We start from the raw sequence: 23,126 nt of genomic DNA, 5'->3' as shown, positions 1-23,126 counted from the left end.
CAAAGCACCACGTCTCTTCTCTTCCTCGTCCTGCCCCTTTACCTAGTGCTCCATTTACTGCTGACAAGCTTTAAAAAAAAACCTACTGCACCTACCGCACCATGGGAATAAGAATGCTGCCCATTCGCCACCCATTAAGCGACTGCAAAGGGATGCTCCTATATGCACAGAAATTACTCCCACCTCTCTCCGTGTTTCTGATTTCTCTCAGGGGATGTTTGCTGCCCATCCCTAATTATCCTGATCTGTTGCATCTTCCTCCTCAGACTGAACTTTTCTGGGGTGGGGGGGGGGGGGGGGGGGGGGGTCCTTGCCCGAACCCCGCCCCCTTGGACTTTGCATCACTTTTACCTGGGGCAGTGAACGAGGTGCCTGATGTGACCATTTTCCAATCTGCACTCACATCGTATTCAGCTGGAAATGCAGCAATATTATGCAAAGGGCAAACCCAGGGAGTTGAAACCCCAGGGCTGGTTCCGGGACTGTCGGCTGTCTCACCGAGAAAATCCCAAATAATCTCTCCTGGAGGAGAAATTTCTTACGGCCGAACTCTGTCAATCCAATAAAATTGGATGTTGACGCAGGGTAAATATTTTAACTCAACTGCAGGTTAATCGGAAATCTCTGCTCAGTGAGGCCCAGGTTTTCATTGAAAGTGAAATGTTTGTGAAATGATCCCGGGTATTGGTACTGGTGGTAACCTTCAGAGGCACTGGTGTTATGTAGGTTAAAAGCAAATTACTGCGGATGCTGGAATCTGAAACGAAAGAGAAAATGCAGGAAAATCTCAGCAAGTCTGGCAGCATCTGTGACAAGCTTTGACAAAGAGTCATCGGACTAGAAACGATAACTCTTTTCTCTCCCTACTTGCCAGACTTGCTGAGATTTTCCAGCATTTTCTCTTCGTGTTATGTAGGTAATTTATCGAAGGTCATGAGGAGGAAATTGTTGGAATATGCCTTTAAGAAATATCAGCATGGCATCACTGCAAGGGAAGTGTCTCACGTGAGCCAGTCTTAGTTTATTTTTTGCTCTCAGCAGAGCACACACGCAATCTGATACCTTCAAGCTTTATAACTGTATAACTATTGTCATGTGCCTCGTCTTAATAAATTAGTCCACACCATGTTTATCCAATCCCTTATGAGTGATTGGTGTTCTGTGTCCTATATGGTAAATAAACTCAATTATCATAATAACACAACATAGTGATCAGTGGTAAGGCAGGTGACAGCGATATGAAGCAATGCAACATGGTGAACAGCCTTAGATCATGCTACATGGCCTGAAAAGACCATTGATCTTTTGGTCAGACAACAACAATTTGTTGTATTGGAGTGTGTTGAAAATGCAGTGTGGTGACTGCAAAGAAGAGCTTTGGAGACACAGCGCTGAGCTAGTGCTCAAGTAAAGAGTTGATAAGCAGACGGATCCATCGTGGTGAGATTGCAGTGCATGGCCTCTCAGGAATTGCTGAACAGTAGATTGATTAAAAAGCAAAGACACCATTACCCCATGGTCCATTCCCACCACAACTTGTCCTCGACGGTGGAGCTTTAGAAAATTGCACGAAAGCGGCCAGGGTGACACTCACCCCAGGCACTGCAGAAGAAGGAAGGTCAAAGAGGTTTTATCAGAATGTCCATTAAATTCCCCAGCTTAAACTAAAATGTGGATGACCTACTATCCAAATTCCAAATATTTAAACAATGTACAGAGCGATAAACATTATCCTTACAAAATACGCACAGCACCAGAGTTAAATGAGATTTCCAGGTGCAAACTTCTGCTCAAAGCGATGCCAAGCACGGTTACTGCTCAGTACATCTCGCGGAGACTTTCCAAGAGCTTTCTACCTTTTGTAATCGATCTCTTTCAAGTTCACATGTCATGCATTGTACCAGGATGCATCTATATGGGAGGAGATTGCTGCGCCGTTGGCGATGATCTTTGCGTCCTCACTCTCCACTGGAGTAGTACCGGATGATTGGAGGGAGGCGAATGTTGTTCCCCTGTTCAAGAAAGGGAATAGGGAAATCCCTGGGAATTACAGACCAGTCAGTCTTGCGTCTGTGGTGAGCAAAATATTGGAAAGGAGCCTGAGAGATAGGATTTATGATTATTTAGAAAAACATAGTTTGATTAAAGATAGTCAGCATGGCTTTCCAAGGAGCAGGTCATGCCTCATAAGCCTCATTGAATTCTTTGAGGATGTGACGAGACACATTGATGAAGGTTGGGCAGTGGATGGGGTGTATATGGGTTTCAGTAAGGCATTTGATAAGGTTCCTCATGGTAGGCTCATTCAGAAAGTTAGAGGGCATGGGATTTAGGGAAATTTGGCTGTCTGGATACAGAATTGGCTGGCCAAAAGAAGACAGCAAATGGAAGTGGATGGAAAGTATTTTGCCTGGAGGTCGGTGACCAGTGGTGTCCCGCAAGGATCTGTTCTGGGACCTCTGCTCTTTGTGGTTTTTATACATGACTTGGATGAGGAAGTGGAAGGGTGGGTTAGTAAGTTTGCCGATGACACAAAGGTTGGAGAAGTTGTAGATAGTGTTAAGGGTTGTTGCAGGTTACAACAGGACATTGACAGGATGCAGAGCTGGGCTGAGAAGTGGCAGATGGAGTTCAACCTTGATAAATGTTCAGTGATTCATTTTGGAAGGTCGAATTTGAATGCTGAATACAGGGTTAAAGGCAGCAATTCTTGGAAGTGTGGAGGAACAGAGGGATCTTGGGGTCCACGTACATAGATCCCTCAAAGTTGCCACCCTGGTTGATAGGGTTGTTAAGAAGGCGTATGGTGTGTTGACTTTCATTAACAGGGGGATTGAGTTTAAGAACCGCGAGGTTTTGCTGCAGCTTTATAAAACCCTAGTTAGACCACACTTGGAATATTGTGTCCAGTTCTGGTCGCCTCATTATAGGGAGGATGTGGATGCTTTGGAGAGGGTGCAGAGGAGATGTACTAGGATTCTGCCTGGACTGGAGGATATGTCTTATGAAGAAAGGTTGAGGGAGCTCGGGCTTTTCTCACTCGAATGAAGAAGGCAGAGAGGTGACTTGATAGAGGTGTGCAAGGTGATGAGAGGCATGGAAATGGCTCTCATGAGGGGACATCATTTTAAGGTGATTGGAGGAAAGTATAGGGGAGATGTCAGTGGTTGGTTCTTTACATAGAGAGTGGTGGGTGTGTGGAATGCACTGCCAGCAGAGGTGGTGGAGTCAGATTTATTGGGGACATTTAAGCAACTCTTAGACAAGCACATGGACAGCAGTAAATTGAAGGGGTGTAGGTTAGGTTGATCTTCGATTAGCATAAATGGTCGGCAGACCATCGTTGGCTGGTAATCCTTGTGGGAAGAACAAAGCAAGAACATGACTATAATCTGCAGTTATTGATGCAGGCGACATGTAATGAAGGATTGGTATTCATTAGCCTGAAATTAAACACCAAAATGCTGCAGATGAATTTCTTCAGTTCTATTCATTCCTGCTGATGTATGTCCTAATTCAAATAAAATACATGATATTAAAATTATGCCAAACCTTAAAGATAAGGACAATCCTTGAAGATGTCTGGGTCACTTTAATTCCTTGTCTCCATCCATTTCCAATTTTGCTCAAAAACTTTCCTCACTGAGGGAATTGTTATGAAAAGATGTGCTTTTCTTGTGGCACAAAGAACATCAATACCTCCTTCGAAGCACTGAAACAGTCATTATCAGAAGCATCGACATTGTAATTTTGCAATCCTCGAGAGACAACTACCCTGGAAATAGATGCCTCACAGAAAGATCGGAGAGGATATATATGACAAAAAGGCAAACAGATTGCCTTTGGCTTCAAAATCTGTGTCTGCAACACAATCTAAGTATTGCAACATTGAGCTTTACTATTTGGAATCATGTGATTTATTTCCTATCTCTTCGGCAAAAGATTCGTGGTAGAAACTGATCGCAAGCTGCTGGAGGTAATTTGGTGAAAATCATTGGCCGGTGCATCACCAAGATTGAAACACATCTTGATAAAGATTCAAGGATTTGACTGTGAGGCTAGGTACAATACAATTCCCAGGTTCAAATGGGGTTCTAAATATTAGACTGTACCAACTAGCCTCTCATCTTGGGTTTGTAAGGGACTGGGTGAGGCAGACCCAACCTCCATTTGGCTCGATATTTAAGCAGTCCAGTCAGCTTTCCCTTTGCAGGCCTTGTTAGTTTATGAACTTTTGGTCAGACCACAAGGTATAATATTAGAGTGTGGTGAACATTAAGTCATGTTCTGCTGGGTGCAATAGTCCTATTACTATTAATACTCTTAAAGCACGGAGGATGGTCCGTCAATTAGAAGAGAGATCTAAACAGACAGCCACTCTTTGTCCAATCCAGGGCTGTCCAGATATCCCACAGGATCTTAGAAACCATGGATTCGATACTTGGAGAGCGGAGAGATACAGGGCGGGATTCTCCGACCCCCCCCCACTGGCGGGGTCGGAGAATCCCCGGGAAGGGGCGGGGGGCGAATCTCGCCCCTGCGCCGGCTGCTGTGTTCTCCGGCACCGTTATTCGGGCGGTGGCGGGATTCACGCCACGCCGGTCGGGGGCGGTTGGTCAGTCCACCTAACCTGCACGTCTTTGGACTGTGGGGGGAAACCGGAGCATCTGGAGGAAACCCACACAGACACGGGGAGAACGTGAAGACTCCGCACAGACAGTGACCCAGCGGGGAATCGAACCTGGGACCCTGGCGCTGTGAAGCCACAGTGCTATACACTTGTGCTACCGTGCTGCCCCGAAGTGTGGCGACTAGGGGATTTTCACAGTAACTACTTTTCAGCGTTAATGTAAGCCTACTTGTGACAGTAATAAAGATTATTATTATTATTATTAGTCCCAAAGAAGAAAGCAGTTTGACTGTGGCAAAAACACGTCTCAGCACATTCCTCCAATAAGAACACTCCTTTTCGAACTGAGTCGATTACGCAGAATCAATTCTTCCAGGTGATTTACATATTTGAATAAATGCACACATAGTTTTAATATGACTTTTGGAAGTTCCATGATGAGCAATATCTCTTCCAACATTTATCCAGTTAGAGTACCTGGTTGACAAATGATTGTTTCCTTTTACTAGGGTAAGGGAATTATTTGCAAACATAACAATAGACTGCATTAGAGGTTTCCAAAAAATAATCAGCCAATTTCTTCTTTCTGTCATGCCATTTCTCTTCACTGTCAGAAAATGGGACTTGTGAAGACTTCTCAGCTGCTTTCAGCCTTGAACTTCAAACTTTTTTCTCAAATTTCCCATGTTACCTATGTTCTCTGGTCTATTTATCAGAAAATATTCAATCGTACCCAGTGGAACAGATTTTGTCCTTAAGGCAATGTCTTCAGGGTAGGTTTCTTTCCTCCCGTCAGAAGCAGAACAATGGGCACGATTCTCCGCTCCCCAGGCCAGGTGGGAGAATCGCGGGAGGGCCGCTCTGGCACCCTCCGCGATTCTCCTACCCCCCCTCCAAAATGGCGTGTCGCAAAACGCTCAGAGAATCGCAGGTCGCCGTTTTTCACGGATGGGCCGAGCGGCCTGCCGTTCCCGACCTGTTCATGCCGGCGGCAACCACACCTGGTCGCTGCCGGCGTGAACAGCGCGCGAAAGGTGAGTTTGGGGCCTGTGGGGGGCGGAGAGGGGAATGAGCACCACGGCCATGCTCGGGAGGGGACTGGCCCGCGATCGGTGCCCACCGATCGTCGGGCCGGCGTCTCCAGGAGACGCACTCTTTCCCCTCCGCCGCCCCGCAAGATCAAGCCGCCACGTCTTTCGGGGCAGCGGAGGGGAAGACGGTAACCGCGCAGGCGCGGGTTAGAGCCGGCCAACCTGCGCGTGCACGGCTGACGTCATTAGGCGCCGCCGGCCGCGTTATTCTCGGCGCGCCGCCTTGACGCTAGCGTCAAGGCCCGGCGGTCGAGTTTGATGAAACGCCGCTCCTAGCCCCCCCGGGGGAGGGGGAGGGGGGGAGAATAGGGGGCGAGGAGCGGCCTCCGACGCCAGCGTGAAACACTCCGGGTTTCACGACGGCGTCGGCCGTTACGGAGAATTCCGCCCAATGAGTTTGAACAGTATCTTGTAGTTTTCTTCCCATTTTAGAGTTCGCTTGTCCTTCTTGTTCACATTTTTCAGACAATGTGTTGTCTCCGGAAATCGGCAGTTCAGTCATCAGACAAGTCACCAAAACATTCAGTGGATGTTGCAGTTGGGGATGAATGTGCTGTTTGTGAACTGCTCAATACTTCAAACTTTTTTAAAAAAAATTAGTGTACCCAATCATTTTTCCAATTAAGGGGCAATTTAGTGTGGCCAATCCACCTACTCTGCACATGTTTGGGTTGTGGGAGCGAAACCCACGCAAACACGGGGAGAACGTGCAAACTCCACATGGACAGTGACCCAGAGCCGGGATCGAACCTGGGACCTCAGCGCCGTGAGGCCGCAGTGCTAACCCAATGCGCCACATACTTCAAACCTTTTATAGTAAAGTGCCAAACTGTTTTTTTGCCTAGCTTCGTCCTTTTTCCTCGTCTTCAACTTTCTGCATTTTTGACTTCTAGGTTCATAGTTTCACTTCATATTGACTGGGGTGATCGGTCTTGATTTCAGTGATTCACAAATAAGTCTTCAAAATCTTCCGTTGAGTGAAGCCTCCTTCAGCAAAAGTAGCCCATTGTTTAAGCTGCTCAAAACCAGACAAATTAAACCAAGCTTATGGAAGAGTTGGGAGGGGGATAGTCTTCAGAAATTATGAAAATAATTGGTGTGAGTATGAGCCGGAGTTCACTGCCAAATTCCTACAAGAGTAACTGGCTGCTAGAAATAATTTTGGGGAAAGCTGTGATGCCGATGGTCAAGGATATCATAAAAGACACCGGCATCAATTCAAGAAATGGCAGTGAATTCAACATGCTAAAACAGGAAGAAACAAGATGTTGGTTGCTGTCCAGCCCTCTCTCTCTCTCAGCCCTGCCCGGCTGCCCTCTGACTCTGGTCGAGTTGCCCCATTCCTGCTGACCGCTGATACCTGAAAACCACTATACCGGTGCTTGCCTGGCCTTCTTCGCACCTCCAAACTGCTGCTCTGCTCACCCCTCCGCTCTCGCTCAGGTGGCCAGACCTCAAGCCTCAACCTTCAATGACCATGCGTGCTTCAGGCTGGCTGCTGCTACTGGCTATCTGGCCTAGCCTCTGTTCTTTGTTTGGTTGATTGCCTGCCCGCCCACCCTCCTCAGCCCTGGTCTGGAGATCGAGAGTCCTCCCGCCGCTCCCCTAGATGGCCGTTGACCAGTGCCTCCTCCTTGCCTCGCTATAGGTGTTGCAGGCTCTCACACTCCGAATGTTAGATCGGTGACCTAACTTTTGCCTCAGGCTGACCACCGAGCTGAATGCCAGAAACCTGGCTGCAGCCTTGTACCTTTACTCACTGAAAGTTCAGAAACTTCACACCAATTCAAGAGATCCGTGTCTGAACTGTCTTAAGTCTCCACCACCTCTCAACGTCTGGCAAATGTTTTTCCCACTCTAAGGGGGTGGCCATTAATCAGAGCCGATGTTATTCTGTGTTGCCTGCAGGTAGGCTCTTGAACCTATCAGCAAATTCAGGGCCACCAGGCTCTGTATGGGTGCCCCCCCTCATTGGCCAGGGTCCTTCATTGCACCATTGTCTGTTTCATTGAAAGTCTATTGGGTGGACCCATATATGCCTCTGTATATAATGAACTTGCATTTCACAAATAATTACAGTGTAACTGGGATTTAATAACAGTTGAATTAAAATAACGGCCGGAAAACAAATACGTCAGAAATCAAAATGTGCATGCAATATTCTTGATAGAATTATCGATAAAAATGTTTACATAGATTGACATCGCATCTTCTCTCCATCACCTCCCCTTGCCCACCCTGGCCTTATCACTGACCCTTCTCAAGCTTTCTCATGTATCCTACCCAGCAAGCATGGTGACTACATTATAGTAATTAATTCTGTCAGAATGAAGCCAGCATGCTTTAAGGGGGCTGTACATTTCACCTCCCTCCGTCGCTGTGACTCTGTGCGGACCTGTTTCAGGTTTAAATGTTGTGACAGTTCCCAGCTGTGCTTAGAGCTTTTCTCTTTTCACGTTAGTCCATGTGACCTTTCCTGATTTAACTCTTATTTAATTCTCCAGCTGTGCAGTAAACCTTAGCTTTCAATTCTGAACAGTGCAAACATTTTGCAATTAGCATTTTCTGTGAGGATGCTTTTTAATGAAAATAAATGGTGACTGTGGTTGAGCCCAGCAATTTAAGTTATTTCAAAGCCCAACTTTTGATTTTGCACTGTGGATTGAAGTTCATGATGTCAAAGGCCGATTAGTCACTTGATCTTTAGTTCTGGTATTTCAAAGACACTGGATTTACTATTTCTAAAACGGTTTCTCTTCTGCAGCTGGGGTACCCAAGGTGACTTTACCAGCACACACCCACTTCCTGCAGTAAAGGTGAAACTCTTCACAGAGAGTACTGGCGTGTTGGCTCTGGAAGACAAAGAGCTTGGGCGGGTAAGTGCTTCTTGCAATTAATGATTTATGCCAGTGAGACAGTGCCAAGTCCGTACTGATTGCATTTAGAGTCTACAGCCAAAGAGGTACTTTGCAGTAGCAATTGCACACTCTGATACATCTCTCCAAATCTCTCTCAGAAAATAACAAATGTGTAGGAACTGCCTTTACTTCCTAAAGCTATTAAAAACATCTTAATAGAGAAGCAATGAATGCATCTTGTACAAGGGACTGATCTTCTGTCGGAGATCAGTGTAATACTGCAGCTGCTAGTCAGTAAAGCTGCCACTTTAATGCTTGTCTCTTCACCCACACCCCCTCCCACGCAGAATATTTTACTGTTTTTAAGAGCCTTTAACTCATTATTTTATGAACCAGACCACTTTGACTGGAAAGTCTATAAAATATCCTGACGTTCATGGTGCCGATATGAGAACATCTTTCCACCTACCTCGACCCCTATCGGTGGAACTACTTGCTTGAGTTAAAATCAGTTAAGAATTTCCTTTCTGTGATGTTCAAGGACATTGGTAAATAATGCATACAATCAATGTTGACTTATTTTTCACACACTGGGGGTGATTTTGAGCCTGCCTGTGAGAACCTCGCATGGGCTCAAAATCCCGAGAGAATCAAAATTCTCTCTGGTGTGATTGTGTTTTGGAATTTTCGACCCCCTTTCCAGTGGAGTGCTCTGCGGGAACCTCACAGAATATTCAACCAGCGCTGCTATGGTGTCACACTGCATAATTTACAATAAATTTGGCCAGGTGGAAGAGTTGGGAGAGGATATGGAGGAGGGGTTCTGGTGTGAGGTGCCCCGGAGAGTGAATGCCTCCACCTCGTGCGCGAGGTTGGGGCTGATACAGCTGAAGGTGGTATACAGAGCACACCTCACGAGAGTGAGGATGAGCCGATTCTTTGAAGGAGTAGAAGATGTGTGTGAAGGTTGCGGGGAGGGGAGAGGGGGGGGGGGGGGGGGGGGGGGGGGGGGGGCTAATCACGTTCATATGTTTTGGTCCTGTCCAAAGCTAGAGGATTACTGGAAGGAGGTTTTTCGGGTAATTTCTAAAGTGGTGCACGTGAAACTGGACCCGAGCCCCTGGGTGGCCATATTTGGGGTGTCGGACCAGCCAGGGTTGGAAACGAGTGCGGAGGTAGGTGTTGTAGCCTTTGCGTCGTTGATCGCCCGAAGGTGGATCCTGATCGGATGGAGAGCAACCTCTCCACCATGTGCCCTGGCGTGGCAGGGGGACTTGTTGGAATTCTTGACTCTTGAGAAGGTTAAGTTTGAACTGAGGGGAAGGATGGAGGCGTTCTACAATTCATGGGCATTATTCATCATGCACTTTCAAGAACTGAACAAAATCAAACATTAGTTGGGGAAGTGGGTGGGAGGGTTGGGGGAAGGGGGGCAGTGTGTGTTGATGATGACTATGGGTGATTCCTGATTCCTTTTGGTCATTCGTTTATGTGAACATGTGGACTAATGTTTGGGGTTTGGTGGGAGGATGGGATCATTGTTATTGGCATGGGGATTGACATATTTGTGACTGATTATTGTTTGTTGTTGGTGGGTGTAAATTTGGCAGAAAATGTGAAAAAGGAGGAGAATAAAAAATATTTTTTTAAAATAAATACATTTGGCCAGGCGTGAGGCAATCGAGGGTTTCCCTCCAGATGTACAGAAGTTGTTGTAGCTCCAGGGGGGTAGAGGGATATGCCCAGGCAGTGCCTTGGCACTGTCCCCTAGCACAGATGCCAGATGATTCGCGAATGTTAGGGGTTGGGGATTCTAGTGATGAATGTGTGAATGTCGGACGGTGAACGGGGGGGGCGATTTAGTATCACAGAATTCCACTGCCGTGAATAGACGGAGAATCTCGCCCAATATCTTTCATAAAATTAAATTCTTAGCCGGTCTCTGGACATGCACTGCTTAGCTTAGTTTTCAATCATGAGGATGGCACCGCCTGCTCAACATGCAATTGTGCGCTAAAATCACGTAGAGACCCTGGACTGGATTCTCCCAAAATGGGACTATGACCCACGGTGGCGTAAAAACGCTGGAGTTTTACTCTGGCGATTCCTGCAAAAAAGATCAGCTAATTCAATGCCCTGCAGGGGGTAGCAGGGACCCAGAGTAATTCATGCAGCTTTAGCTGCAGATACAGGCCCCCCACCAGGGGGGCCGCAGACTGAATCCACAGCCGCCACACAAGCATCCCGACTGGCAATAGCAGGTTACTTCCACACCATTGGGAACTCAGCTGGTCAGGAGCGGAGGATCGCTGGGGCTGACCTCTGTCAATGGGCCCCAGCCGCGCTGGGCATTCTCCGCGATCACGTCGATTCTCGGGTCCCAGAGAATCGCCGGACTGACACCGGACCCGAATTTGACGTTAAATTGGATTCTCTGCAGCCCCGCCCCAAAATCGCATTCGCCGCGGGGCTGCGGAGAATCCAGCCCCCTATTTATTATGTTAAAGGGCCCTGACGTTTCCATACGTATGAGGGCCTTGACTGGAAACACCAAAAGCTTCCGATGTTGTCCAAATCCCATCTGTTCGATTGCTGTGGACTGTGAGTGCACCGGAAACAGAAACGTTTGCTCAATGCCCCGATTATGAATCCCCTCCCTGTCCTACAGACCCCTTTTTGGCAGTTATTGGGGGAGGGTAAAAGTGGTTCTTCAGTTTACTACATTCTGTTCATCCCAGTTGGCAAGTAGTAATAACTTAATATATGGGTTAGAATTTTGTAACGTTACTAAAAGGGAAAGAAGTGATATTCTAAATATTTAGAGTACAACCGTCTGTGATGATGATTTCCAATATACCCTGAAGATGATGCATATTACAGACAAGAATGAAAGAAAGTTTGCATTGAAATGAAAGAGAAGATAACAGTTCAGAAAGACAGAAAAAGTAGAAGACGAACAGAAAAAGAGAGATAATTTGGGAAGAAGTAGAGAATATCATATCTACAAGCAATGACATTGGTGAACAGTAAAAATCTTTCGATTATCAGCTATGTTGTGGCTATCAATGCACTGACTCAGTCATTTACGTCAAATAATGTAGATGCTGGGAATGGACAATATATTCATCAGCATTTCATTGAATCATAAAGCACAGAAGGAGACCATTCAGCCTGTTGTGTCTTTGCTAGCATTCTGACAGAGCTATCCAATTTGTCTGCCTCCCCTGCTCTTTTCCGATAGCTTTGCAATCTTTCTTTTCTTTTGTAGCTTACGATCCAATTCCCTTTTAAAAATTGCTCATTGAATCTACTTCCACCACCCTTTCAGGAAGTGAATTTCAGGTCATAATGGCTCACTAAGTTTAAAAAAAAAAGAAATTCTCTTTCTCTTCCGCCGAGTTTTTTTTTTCCAATTATTTTAAATGTGTCCTCTGGTTCTGGATCTTCTGCCAGTAAAAACAGATTCTCTCTGTCTGCTCTCATCAAAAGCCCTAATAATGTACAGCACCTCGATTAAACCTTCTGTGCTCTGTGGAAAACAATTACGTCTTTCTCGTCTCTCCTGAAATTTTTATCCGTGGTATAATTTTTACAAAGCCATTCTGCACCCTCTCCAAGGCCTTCCTAAAGTGCGCTGCCCAGAAATGGTCACAATACCCTAGCCGAGGTCGAACCAGTGACCTGCATCTAACCAAAAACTGGGTTAATTTGTCCATAAATGCACAGCACAGGTGCCATTTCAGGAGAATTGACTGTTTTGTCCAATGGTGAGGAATAATCAGAAGGCGATGTACTTTTCTGCGGTGCACATTTAAAATGCCAATTAAAAAAACCAGTCTCGCATACATAATAAAGATTTGCAATCAGGATGGAGTAGTATTACGGTGATTATTTAATCACTGATGAGTTGTCTGCATTGCAGATGTCTTGCTGTTTCAAAAACAGTAACTAATTACCCTCAAGCAGAATACAAAGGATACAGACTCGACCATCCAGTCATTGGGAAGCCACCCAGTAACGTATAGAGCCATCAGTCACAGGCATAACCATTGGGAAGGCCACCGAGATGCAGTTGTAGTCAGTAGTCACAGACAGAGCCAATAACACAGAGGCAGAGACGGCAGCAACACGCAGAGATCCCAATACATCTATAATACAGATAACAATAACAAATTGAGAGATTCATCAATGCAGATGTAAGGGATAAGTCTACAAAATGCAAGGATACATATAACAGACATCAGGACAGTTGAACACAGAAGCCAATAACAGACATATGCCATTCGTAGACATTGACAAAATTACAATTGTAGCAGAGACATTTTTTTTAAAATTCCAATTAAGGGGCAATTTAGTGTGGCCAATCCACCCACCCTGCACATCTTTGGGCTGAGACCCACACAGGCATGGGGAGAATGTGCAAACTGCACACAGACAGTGACCCAGGGTCGCAATCGAATCCGGATCCTCGGTGCCATGAGGCAGCAGTGCTAACCACTGCGCCACCGTACCGCTCGATAGCTCAGACATAAGCCATAGATAGAGGCAGCAGGATCAACAACTTGTATTTATATAGTGCCTTTAACAAAATAACATACCCCAAAGCATTTCACAAATGCATTATAAAACAAAATATGATACCAAGCCATTTGAGATATTGGGGCCAATGAACAACAGCATGGCCATAGAGACAGCTTTTAAGGAGTGTCTTAAGGAAGAAATTAAGTGTTAGGCAGAGATGTTTAGGGAGGGAAATACAGAGCTTAGGGTCCAGCTGAAGATATAGACATCAATGGTGCAGTGATAAAAGCTGGGAATGCTCAAGTGTGAATACCTTAAGGAGCACAGATATTCTTAGCACTGTAGGGTTGGAAACAATTAAAAATATAGGGAGGTGCTAGACCACGGAGGTTTCAAAAAGAACATGAGAATGTTAAAATCCAGCTATTGTGTAGTTAGGAGCCAGGTAGGTCAGTGAGCACAGGTAGGATGGAGAAATAGCATTTGGTGTGAGTGGGAACAGTTTAAGCCACAGTTCTAGTATGGACAAATGTTGAGTTTGAAGAACACTTTTCGTAACGTTAGTAACCCCAAAGTGCTTTATGGCGAATGATGTACTGAGGTATAGTCACTGTTGTAATGTAAGAGAAATCCCAATAACTAACAATAATAATAGGCAAAGTCGAGCAGAAATAAATATTTCATGTAACGCATTAAATATTTGCAACTGTTATCTCATAATGTAATGTCAGGTCCCAGGACTCACTGGCAAGATAAATATGCAATATAATAGAAACTAGTCTAAGAATCAGCGTCAGATTTTCAGTGCGAGTTTCTCTGGGTGTAGCGAACACTCTCTATGCCCTATCCATGCCAACTCATGTCAGCCTTTGCCCCTTTACCCAACCCCATGGCCCATCATACCTTCCACTCCACCTCATAAGCCCCGATCCACCCCCATGGCCCCCCACACCTTGCTTGCCGACTTAAGCCCAACCCATGACAAATCGTGACACCCTCACTCATCCCTATAGCCCTTTATAGCCCCATATCAACTTCATACCAATTCATACCAACATATACCACCACTACTAGCCCTTATGCCCTTAATGCCAACTCACCCAGTATCTATCATGCACAACCATGCTGCAATGAAATAAAATCAAGTTATAAGTACCTTTTATTACTTCATGATATAAAAAAAATTCTCATTGTTAAAAGCCCTTGCAATGCAAGTAATTCCCTTCAGATACTTAATCCCTCAAATAAACAAAATTTCCTTCAAATACTTTTTCCTTCAGTAAAGAATAATTTGTATTCATACCACCACATCAAAGACAGGTAACCACTTAGATTTATATTTATAAAATGCCTTTAAGTAATAAAGCATCTCAAAGAACTACATAGAAGTTCTATAAAACATGATGGGCCATAACCTCAGAGCTACAGGGTGTAATAAGTGGGAGGTATCCCAAAGTTGCACTGGGGAAAATAACAATTCCCCACCACACCCCGGAGGTTCCCAAGTGAGGATTGCACTGCAATTGCCTGCAAAGTGCAAACTTCCTCTGGGTAGTTCCCTTGCACTGGGAACCATCCTAAAATTGAGACTTAAATCGCCAATTTCGGATTGTACAGACCCACACATAAGTCCCAGGGGAAAACCCCAATCCCGAGATACAACCCCCCCCCCCCCCCCCACTGGAATGCACCCGACCTTCATCGACCTCCCCATGCTCCCCCAAGGCCCAGCCTAACTGGACTCCCAGCCCAAGGCCTGGCCTAGCCCAACCTGAACTCCTCCACCCCCAGAGCCCACTTAACATTGCATGACCTCCCTCCACCTGCCAAAGGCCTGACCCGACCCAACCCCCTCTCATTAAAGGCCCCCAATAGGATCCCTCCACCCACCAAGATCCAACCCCATGCCCCCACCCCTTACGACCCGACACGCTCCAAATCCTACCCACTTATCTATGCACTTACCTTGTTGTCAGACCTTGAAACTTACCTGGTTTACAGCAGCCAGTGCCATTTAAACATGGTCATGGCTTACTTACCTCTGACACTGCAGCCCTCGATAGTAGGCCCCGGGGACATGTTGCTCTGCCCAGGTCTCGCCTGGCCTGAGTCTGAAGTCAAGTGACGTAGGATCAGCTAGAATGTCAGGTCAGAACATTGGAGTGGAATGGGAATCCGCCTCAATTGCCACTCAATCGGAAGTTATGGTGTAATATGACACTGAGAGACATGAGGAGATATTAGGGCAGGTGACCAAAGACTTTGTCAAAGAAGTAAGCATTAAGGAATATGTTAAAGAAGGAAAGAGATGTACAGAGGCGAGGAGGTTTTGTGATGGAATCACAGAGCTTTGGGCCTTGGCAGCTGAAGACATGGCCATCAATAAGCGATTAAAATTGGCATGTCCCAGGAGGCAGAATTGAAAGAGAGCAGATATCTTGGAACATTCTGGGTCCTGAGAGTACAACTAAGCCATGCCAGGGAGAGATTTAAAAGCTAAAGTGAGAATTTTACAATCATAGCTTTGCTTAGCCAGGAGTTAATATAACTCAGTGGGCACAAGGTTGATGGATGAACCGAACATGGTACAAATTGGGAAAGGGGCAGCAGAATTTTGGATGATGCCAAATATATGGAGGGTGCAACTTGGGAGTTTACCCAAGGATGTGCTGGAAAAGCCAAATCTAAAGGTCACAAAGAGTTGGATGAGTTTCGGGGCAAATAGCTGAATTGGAATAATGACTTCTTCTGTACAGTGGTGTCCATGTACTGATGTAACTCGCTTTTGTAAATGTATAAAATGTCAATTAGCAAGGTCAGCCATGAGGATATATAATTAGAAAGCAGATGGCAGAAAATAAGTTGATAGAAACAGTTGTGAAACCAGGGTCTTGTCTTTAAGATGATTGATTTCCTGCTCCTGAGAAACATTTCTTGGTCTTGGAAGGGCCGGTACAGAACCACAACTTATCTCAGCATACTGGGCCGAAGGAATGCCTAATGGACAGAATTTTCAATACAGACCAAGGAACAACCCAATAGACAGCCTCAAATGTCATGATCACCACTCCTCCACTCCATCCCTCTTTACTCCTCCACTCCACTCCTCCATTCCATCCCTCTTCTTCCCCTCCTGATTAGGATTTGAAATGGACTTCAATGGGGAAGCTTGGTTCAGATGTTGCTTTTAACTCCTGGCCCATCATGATTCTGGTTTCATTCAATCTCACCCCAGGAACTTTGGCCCTTGATACACCAGTAACAACCACCAGAGCAACAGAAACAGAACAGACACACATATGCACAAAATAACATGCAGCCTGAAACAGCAGTAAGGGGTCAGCCGACGCAGGAGTAACAGGCTGACAGGCACAGTGGTACTAGGCAGACGGACATAGCAGTAATGGACAGACCATCACAGCAGTAACAGGCAGACGGACACAGCAGTAACAGGCAGACAGACACAGCAGTAACGGACAGGCGGACACACCAGTAACGGACAGACGGACACAGCAGTAACAGGCAGACGGACACAGCAGTAACAGACAGATGGACACACCAATAACGGACAGGCGGATACACCAGTAACGGACAGACGGACACAGCAGTAATGGGCAGATGGACACACCAGTAACAGGCAAATGGACACAGCAGTAACGGACAGGCGGACTAAGCAGTAATGGGCAGATGTACATAGCAGTAACGGGCAGACAGACACAGCAGAAATGGACAGACGGACACAGCAGTAACAGGCAGATGGACACAGCAGTAACGGGCAGATGGACTAAGCAGTAACGGGCAGACAGACACAACAGTAATGGACAGACGTAAACACCAGAAATGGACAGACGGACACTGCAGTAACGGGCAGATGTACACAGCAGTAACGGGCAGATGGACTAAGCAGTAACAGGCAGATGGACACAGCAGTAATGGGCAGACGCACAAACCAGTAATGGACAGATGGTCACAGCAGTAACTGACAGATGTACATAGCAGCAATGGGCAGATAGACACACGAGTAATGGACGGACCAAAACATCAGAAATGGACAGACGAACATACCAGTAACGGACAGACGGACACAGCAGTAATGGACAGACGAACATACGAGTAACGGACAGACGGGCACAGCACTAACAGACAGATGAAACAGCAGTAATGGACAGACGAACACACCTAATGGACAGATGGTCACTACAGTAATGAACAGACGGACTGAGCAGTAATGGGCAGAAGCACATAGCAGCAACGGCAGATGAACACACCAGTAATGGACAGACCAAAACACCAGTAATGGACAGGCGGACACAGCAGTAACGGACAGGCGGACACAGCAGTAACAGACAGGCGGACACAGCAGTGATGGGCAGACGGACACGCCAGTAACGGACAGAAGGAAACAGCAATAACGGGCAGATAGACACAGTAATAATGGACAGATGGACACAGCGGTGACAGGCAGACCTACATAGCAGTAACAGGCGGACAGACTGCCCATTACTATGTGTCCATCTGTCCGTTACTGGTGTATCCGTCTGTCCATTACTGCTGTGTCCATCTGTCCATTACTGCTGTGTCCATCTGTCCATTACTGCTGTGTTCATCTGTCTGTTACTGGTGTGTTTGGCTGTCCGTTACTGCTGGGCCCATCTGCCCATTACTGCTGTGTCTGCCTTTTCGTTACTGCTGTCTCCATCTTTCTATTACTGGTGTATCCACCTGTCCATTACTGGTGTGTCCGTCTGCCCGTATCTGCTGTGTCCGTCTGTCCGTTACTGCTGTGTCCGTCTGTCCGTTACTGGTACGTTCGTCTGTCCGTCACTGCTGTGTCCGTCTGCCCATTACTGCTGTATCGGTCTGCCTGTTACTGCTGTGTCCGTCTGCCTGTTACTGCTGTATCCGCCTGTCCGTTACTGCTGTGTCCGTCTGCCTGTTACTGCTGTGTCCGTCTGCCTGTTACTGCTGTGTCCGTCTGCCCGTTACTGCTGTATCCGTCTGCCTGTTACTGCTGTATCCGTCTGCCTGTTACTGCTGTGTCTGTCTGCCTGTTACTGCTGTGTCCGTCTGCCTGTTACTGCTGTGTCTGTCTGCCCGTTACTGCTGTATCCGTCTGCCTGTTACTGCTGTGTCCGTCTGCCCGTTTCCGCTGTGTCCGTCTGCCTGTTACTGCTGTATCGGTCTGCCTGTTACTGCTGTGTCCGTCTGCCTGTTACTGCTGTGCCCGTCTGCCTGTTACTGCTGTGCCCGTCTGCCCGTTACTGCTGTATCCGTCTGCCTGTTACTGCTGTGTCCGTCTGCCCGTTACTGCTGTATCCGTCTGCCTGTTACTGCTGTATCCGTCTGCCCGTTACTGCTGTATCTGTCTGCCTGTTACTGCTGTATCTGTCTGCCTGTTACTGCTGTGTCCGTCTGCCCGTTACTGCTGTGTCCGTCTGCCTGTTACTGCTGTATCCGTCTGCCTGTTACTGATGTATCCGTCTGCCCGTTACTGCTGTATCTGTCTGCCTGTTACTGCTGTGTCCGTCTGCCTGTTACTGCTGTGTCCGTCTGCCCGTTACTGCTGTATCTGTCTGCCTGTTACTGCTGTGTCCGTCTGCCCGTTACTGCTGTATCCGTCTGCCTGTTACTGCTGTATCCGTCTGCCTGTTACTGCTGTGTCCGTCTGCCCGTTACTGCTGTGCCCGTCTGCCTGTTACTGCTGTGTCCGTCTGCCTGTTACTGCTGTGTCCGTCTGCCCGTTACTGCTGTATCTGTCTGTCCATTACTGGTGTGACTGTCTGTCCGTTACTGGTGTATCTGTCTGTCCTGTTACTGCTGTGTCCGTCTGCCTGTTACTGCTGTATCCGTCTGCCTGTTACTGCTGTGTCCGTCTGCCTGTTACTGCTGTATCCGTCTGCCTCTTACTGTTGTGTCCATCCGCCTGTTACTGCTGTGTCCATCCGCCTGTTACTGCTGTATCCGTCTGCCTGTTACTGCCGTGTCCGTCTGCCTGTTACTACTGTGTCCGTCTGCCTGTTACTGCTGTGTCCGTCTGCCCGTTACTGCTGTGTCCGTCTGCCCGTTACTGCTGTGTCCGTCTGCCTGTTACTGCTGTGTCCGTCTGCCCGTTACTGCTGTGTCCGTCTGCCCGTTACTGCTGTGTCCATCTGCCTGTTACTGCTGTGCCCGTCTGCCTGTTACTGCTGTGTCCATCTGCCCGTTACTGCTGTGTCCGTCTGCCCATTACTGCTGTGTCCTTCTGCCTGTTACTGCTGTGCCCGTCTGCCTGTTACTGCTATGCCCGTCTGCCTGTTACTGCTGTGCCCGGTTGTCTGTTATTGCTGTATCTGTCTGTCCGTTATTGGAGTGACTGTCTGTCCGTTACTGGTGTATCTGTCTGTCCTGTTACAGCTGTGTCCGCCTGCCTCTTACTGTTGTGTACATCTGCCTGTTACTGCTGTGTCCATCCGCCTGTTACTGCTGTGTCCATCCGCCTGTTACTGCTGTGTCCATCCGCCTGTTACTGCTGTGTCCATCCGCCTGTTACTGCTGTATCCGTCTGCCTGTTACTGCTGTGTCCGTCTGCCCATTACTGCTGTGTCCGTCTGCCCGTTACTGCTGTGTCCATCCGCCTGTTACTGCTGTGTCCGTCTGCCCGTTACTGCTGTGTCCGTCTGCCTGTTACTGCTGTGTCCGTCTGCCTGTTACTGCTGTGTCCGTCTGCCTGTTACTGCTGTGTCCGTCTGCCCGTTACTGCTGTGTCCGTCTGCCTGTTACTGCTGTGTCCGTCTGCCTGTTACTGCTGTGTCCGTCTGCCTGTTACTGCTGTCCGTCTGCCCGTTACTGATGTGTCCGTCTGCCCATTACTGCTGTGTCCGTCTGCCTGTTACTGCTGTGTCCATCCGCCTGTTACTGCTGTGCCGCTTGTCCGTTACTGCTGTGCCCGACACAGCAGTAACGGACAGACAGACACACCAGTAACGGTAAGGCGGACGCAAGAGTAATGGACAGATAGACACAACCGTAACGGACAGACGGACACACCAGTAATGGACAGACGGACACACCAGTAATGAGCAGACGGACACACCAGTAATGGACAGACAGACACACCAGTAATGGACAGACAGACACACCAGTAATGACAGACAGACACACCAGTAATGGGCAGACAGACACACCAGTAATGGGCAGACAGACACACCAGTAATGACAGACAGACACACCAGTAATGGACAGACGGACACACCAGTAATGGACAGACAGACACACCAGTAATGGACAGACAGACACATCAGTAATGGACAGACAGACACACCAGTAATGGACAGACAGACACACCAGTAATGACAGACAGACACACCAGTAATGGGCAGACAGACACACCAGTAATGGGCAGACAGACACACCAGTAATGACAGACAGACACACCAGTAATGGACAGACGGACACACCAGTAATGGACAGACAGACACACCAGTAATGGACAGACAGACACATCAGTAATGGACAGACAGACACACCAGTAATGGACAGATGGACACATCAGTAATGGGCAGATAGACACACCAGTAATGGACAGACAGACACACCAGTAATGGACAGACAGACACACCAGTAATGACAGACAGACACACCAGTAATGACAGACAGACACACCAGTAATGACAGACAGACACACCAGTAATGGACAGACAGACACACCAGTAATGGACAGACGGACACACCAGTAATGGACAGACAGACACACCAGTAATGACAGACGGACACACCAGTAATGGACAGACAGACACACCAGTAATGACAGACAGACACACCAGTAATGGGCAGACGGACACACCAGTTCAGCTCAACAAAATCCGTCTCCAGGCTATTAGGGAGGCAAAGGCCAAGACATTGGCCTCACTCCCCACCTGGACTCACGGATCTTGCAACACTCTAAATATTGCCGCCTCTGGACTCGGGGCCACCCCCACACCCAGAACCTCGGACATAACATCCGAGAACCCCTGCCAGAACCCCCTCAGTCTTGCACACGCCCAGAACACGATTCATGAGCCCTCCCACCCCCTACAAAGGACCGGCTTACCCTTGCCACCATCATGTAGGCCCAATGCACCACCTTAAATTGGATGTGGCTTAACCTTGCCCATAACGAGAATGCGTTCACCCTCCGCAGGGCTTCCTTCCACATCCCAGCCCCCCCCCCCAACTCCTCCTCCCATTTGTGCTTGATCACCTCCACCGGAGTACCCTCCCTCTCCATCAGTTCTCCATAAATGTCCGACACTCTGCCATCTTCAATATCATCCCCAGACAACAGTTTGTCTTGCAGCACTTGTTCCGGCAGCCCCGGAGAGGACAGCATCTCTCTCCACACAACATCCCTCACCTGCAGATATCTGAAACCATTCCCTTTAGGCAGCTCATGCAATTCCTCCAGAAATGCCAGGCCTGCAAACTTGTCCCCTCGGTAAAAAGTCTCTGAAATACTCTATCCCACCTCCGGAACCTCGCATCCAGCCCGACTGGCACAAACCTGTGAATATTGCATGTCGACGCCCACAACCACATGCCCTCCAACCCAAGTGCTGCCTACACTGGTTCCAAACTCGCAATGCTGAGACCTCCACTGGGCTCACGGAATACCTGATGAGCGAAAATGGAAGGGGCGCCAACAACAGCACCCTCAAATTTGGCCTCCCACACGACGTTGCCTGCATCTGCCCCCAAATCGACCCCTCCCCCACTGCCCATTTTCTAACCATTGCGATATTCGCTGCCCAATAATAGTTCAGCAAACTTGGCGATGCCCTCCTCACCCGCAGGGACTACCATGCCACACAAACAACAAAATTATCCCATTCACCTTCCTAAAGAAAGACTTGGGAACAAAGATGGGGAAGTTCTGGGACGGGATCTGGGCAGCACCGTTATTTTAACCGCCTGCATGCGCCCAACCAGTGACAGCGGCAACTCGTCCCACCTCTTAACGTCCACCTTCATTCCCTCCACCATTCGTGCCAAATTCAATTTATGCAGCTGTGTCTGAGACCGAAAACTTGTCCCCTCCACCCAGAACGTCAACTCCCCCAACTTCCTCTCCTGCCCTCTAGCATTAATCGGGAACATCTCGCATTTCCCTATGTTCAATTTATACCATGGAAAACAGCCAAATTCCATCAGGATCTCCATGACCCTATCAAAGCTGTCCGCCGGGTCTGAAAATGTCCGCATACAATGAGCATCTATGCTCGGCCCCAGCCTGCTCAATCCCTCTCTAACCTCTCGATGCCCTAAGTACCATTGCCAACGGCCCTATCGCCAGAGAAAAAAGCAACGGGGAGAGAGGGCACCCCTGCCTCATCCCCCGATGCAGCTTGTACCCAGAGCTCATCCTATTCATCTGGACAATAGCCATCGGCGCCCTGTACAGCAGCCGAACCCACTACATGAATCCCTAACCTAACCCAAACCGGCTCAGCACCACCAACAAATACGCCCACTCCAACCAATCAAACGGCTTCTCCGCATCCATTGTCACCATACTTCTACCTCCTGCCCCTCCAAGGGCATCATCATGACATTGAGCAACCTGTGCACATTCGCCGACAGCTGCCGACCCATCTGCTCCTCCCCCATCATCCCCGGCACACAATCCTCTATCCGTGACACTAAACACTTTGTTAACAACTTTGCACCCACATTCAGCAGCAGGATCGGTGGGGGGGGTAATCGACCCACACTGCACTGGGTCCTTATCTTTCTTTAAAATCAGTGAAATGGACGCTGTGGAGGGGATCTTCCCCCTTCCCCTCACCTAACTATACATCCCCACAAGCAGAGGCCCCAGCTCTGCACCAAAACTCTGCTGGGAATCTGTCCAGCCCTGGGGCCTTCCCTGCCTATATCGATCCTACACCCTCCATTGCCTCCCTCAGCACAATCGGGGCCCCCAACCCCAACCCCTTCTCCTCCTCCACCCTGGGATCTCCAACCCGTTCAAGAAACACCTCATCCCCTCCTCCCCAGGCGGAGGCTCCG

General features: G+C 47.9%; 1 protein-coding gene across 23 annotated transcripts in view; it reads left to right on the top strand.

Annotated features, from left to right (window-relative positions):
* Window positions 1-23,126, top strand: part of cadpsa (Ca2+-dependent activator protein for secretion a) — a 736,161-nt gene that overhangs the window by 392,607 nt on the left and 320,428 nt on the right. For all 23 annotated transcript variants that reach the window (XM_038810550.1, XM_038810549.1, XM_038810561.1 and 20 more), the window contains exon 7: window positions 8,486-8,597. In XM_038810550.1, coding sequence (XP_038666478.1) covers window positions 8,486-8,597 — 112 coding nt within the window. The remainder of the gene's footprint in view (window positions 1-8,485; window positions 8,598-23,126) is intronic.

The sequence above is a fragment of the Scyliorhinus canicula genome, chromosome 11, assembly GCF_902713615.1.
Source record: "Scyliorhinus canicula chromosome 11, sScyCan1.1, whole genome shotgun sequence".
NCBI lineage: Eukaryota > Metazoa > Chordata > Chondrichthyes > Carcharhiniformes > Scyliorhinidae > Scyliorhinus > Scyliorhinus canicula.
The sequence above is the reverse complement of the archived record's forward strand: the minus strand, read 5'-3'. Positions and strand labels throughout refer to the sequence as shown.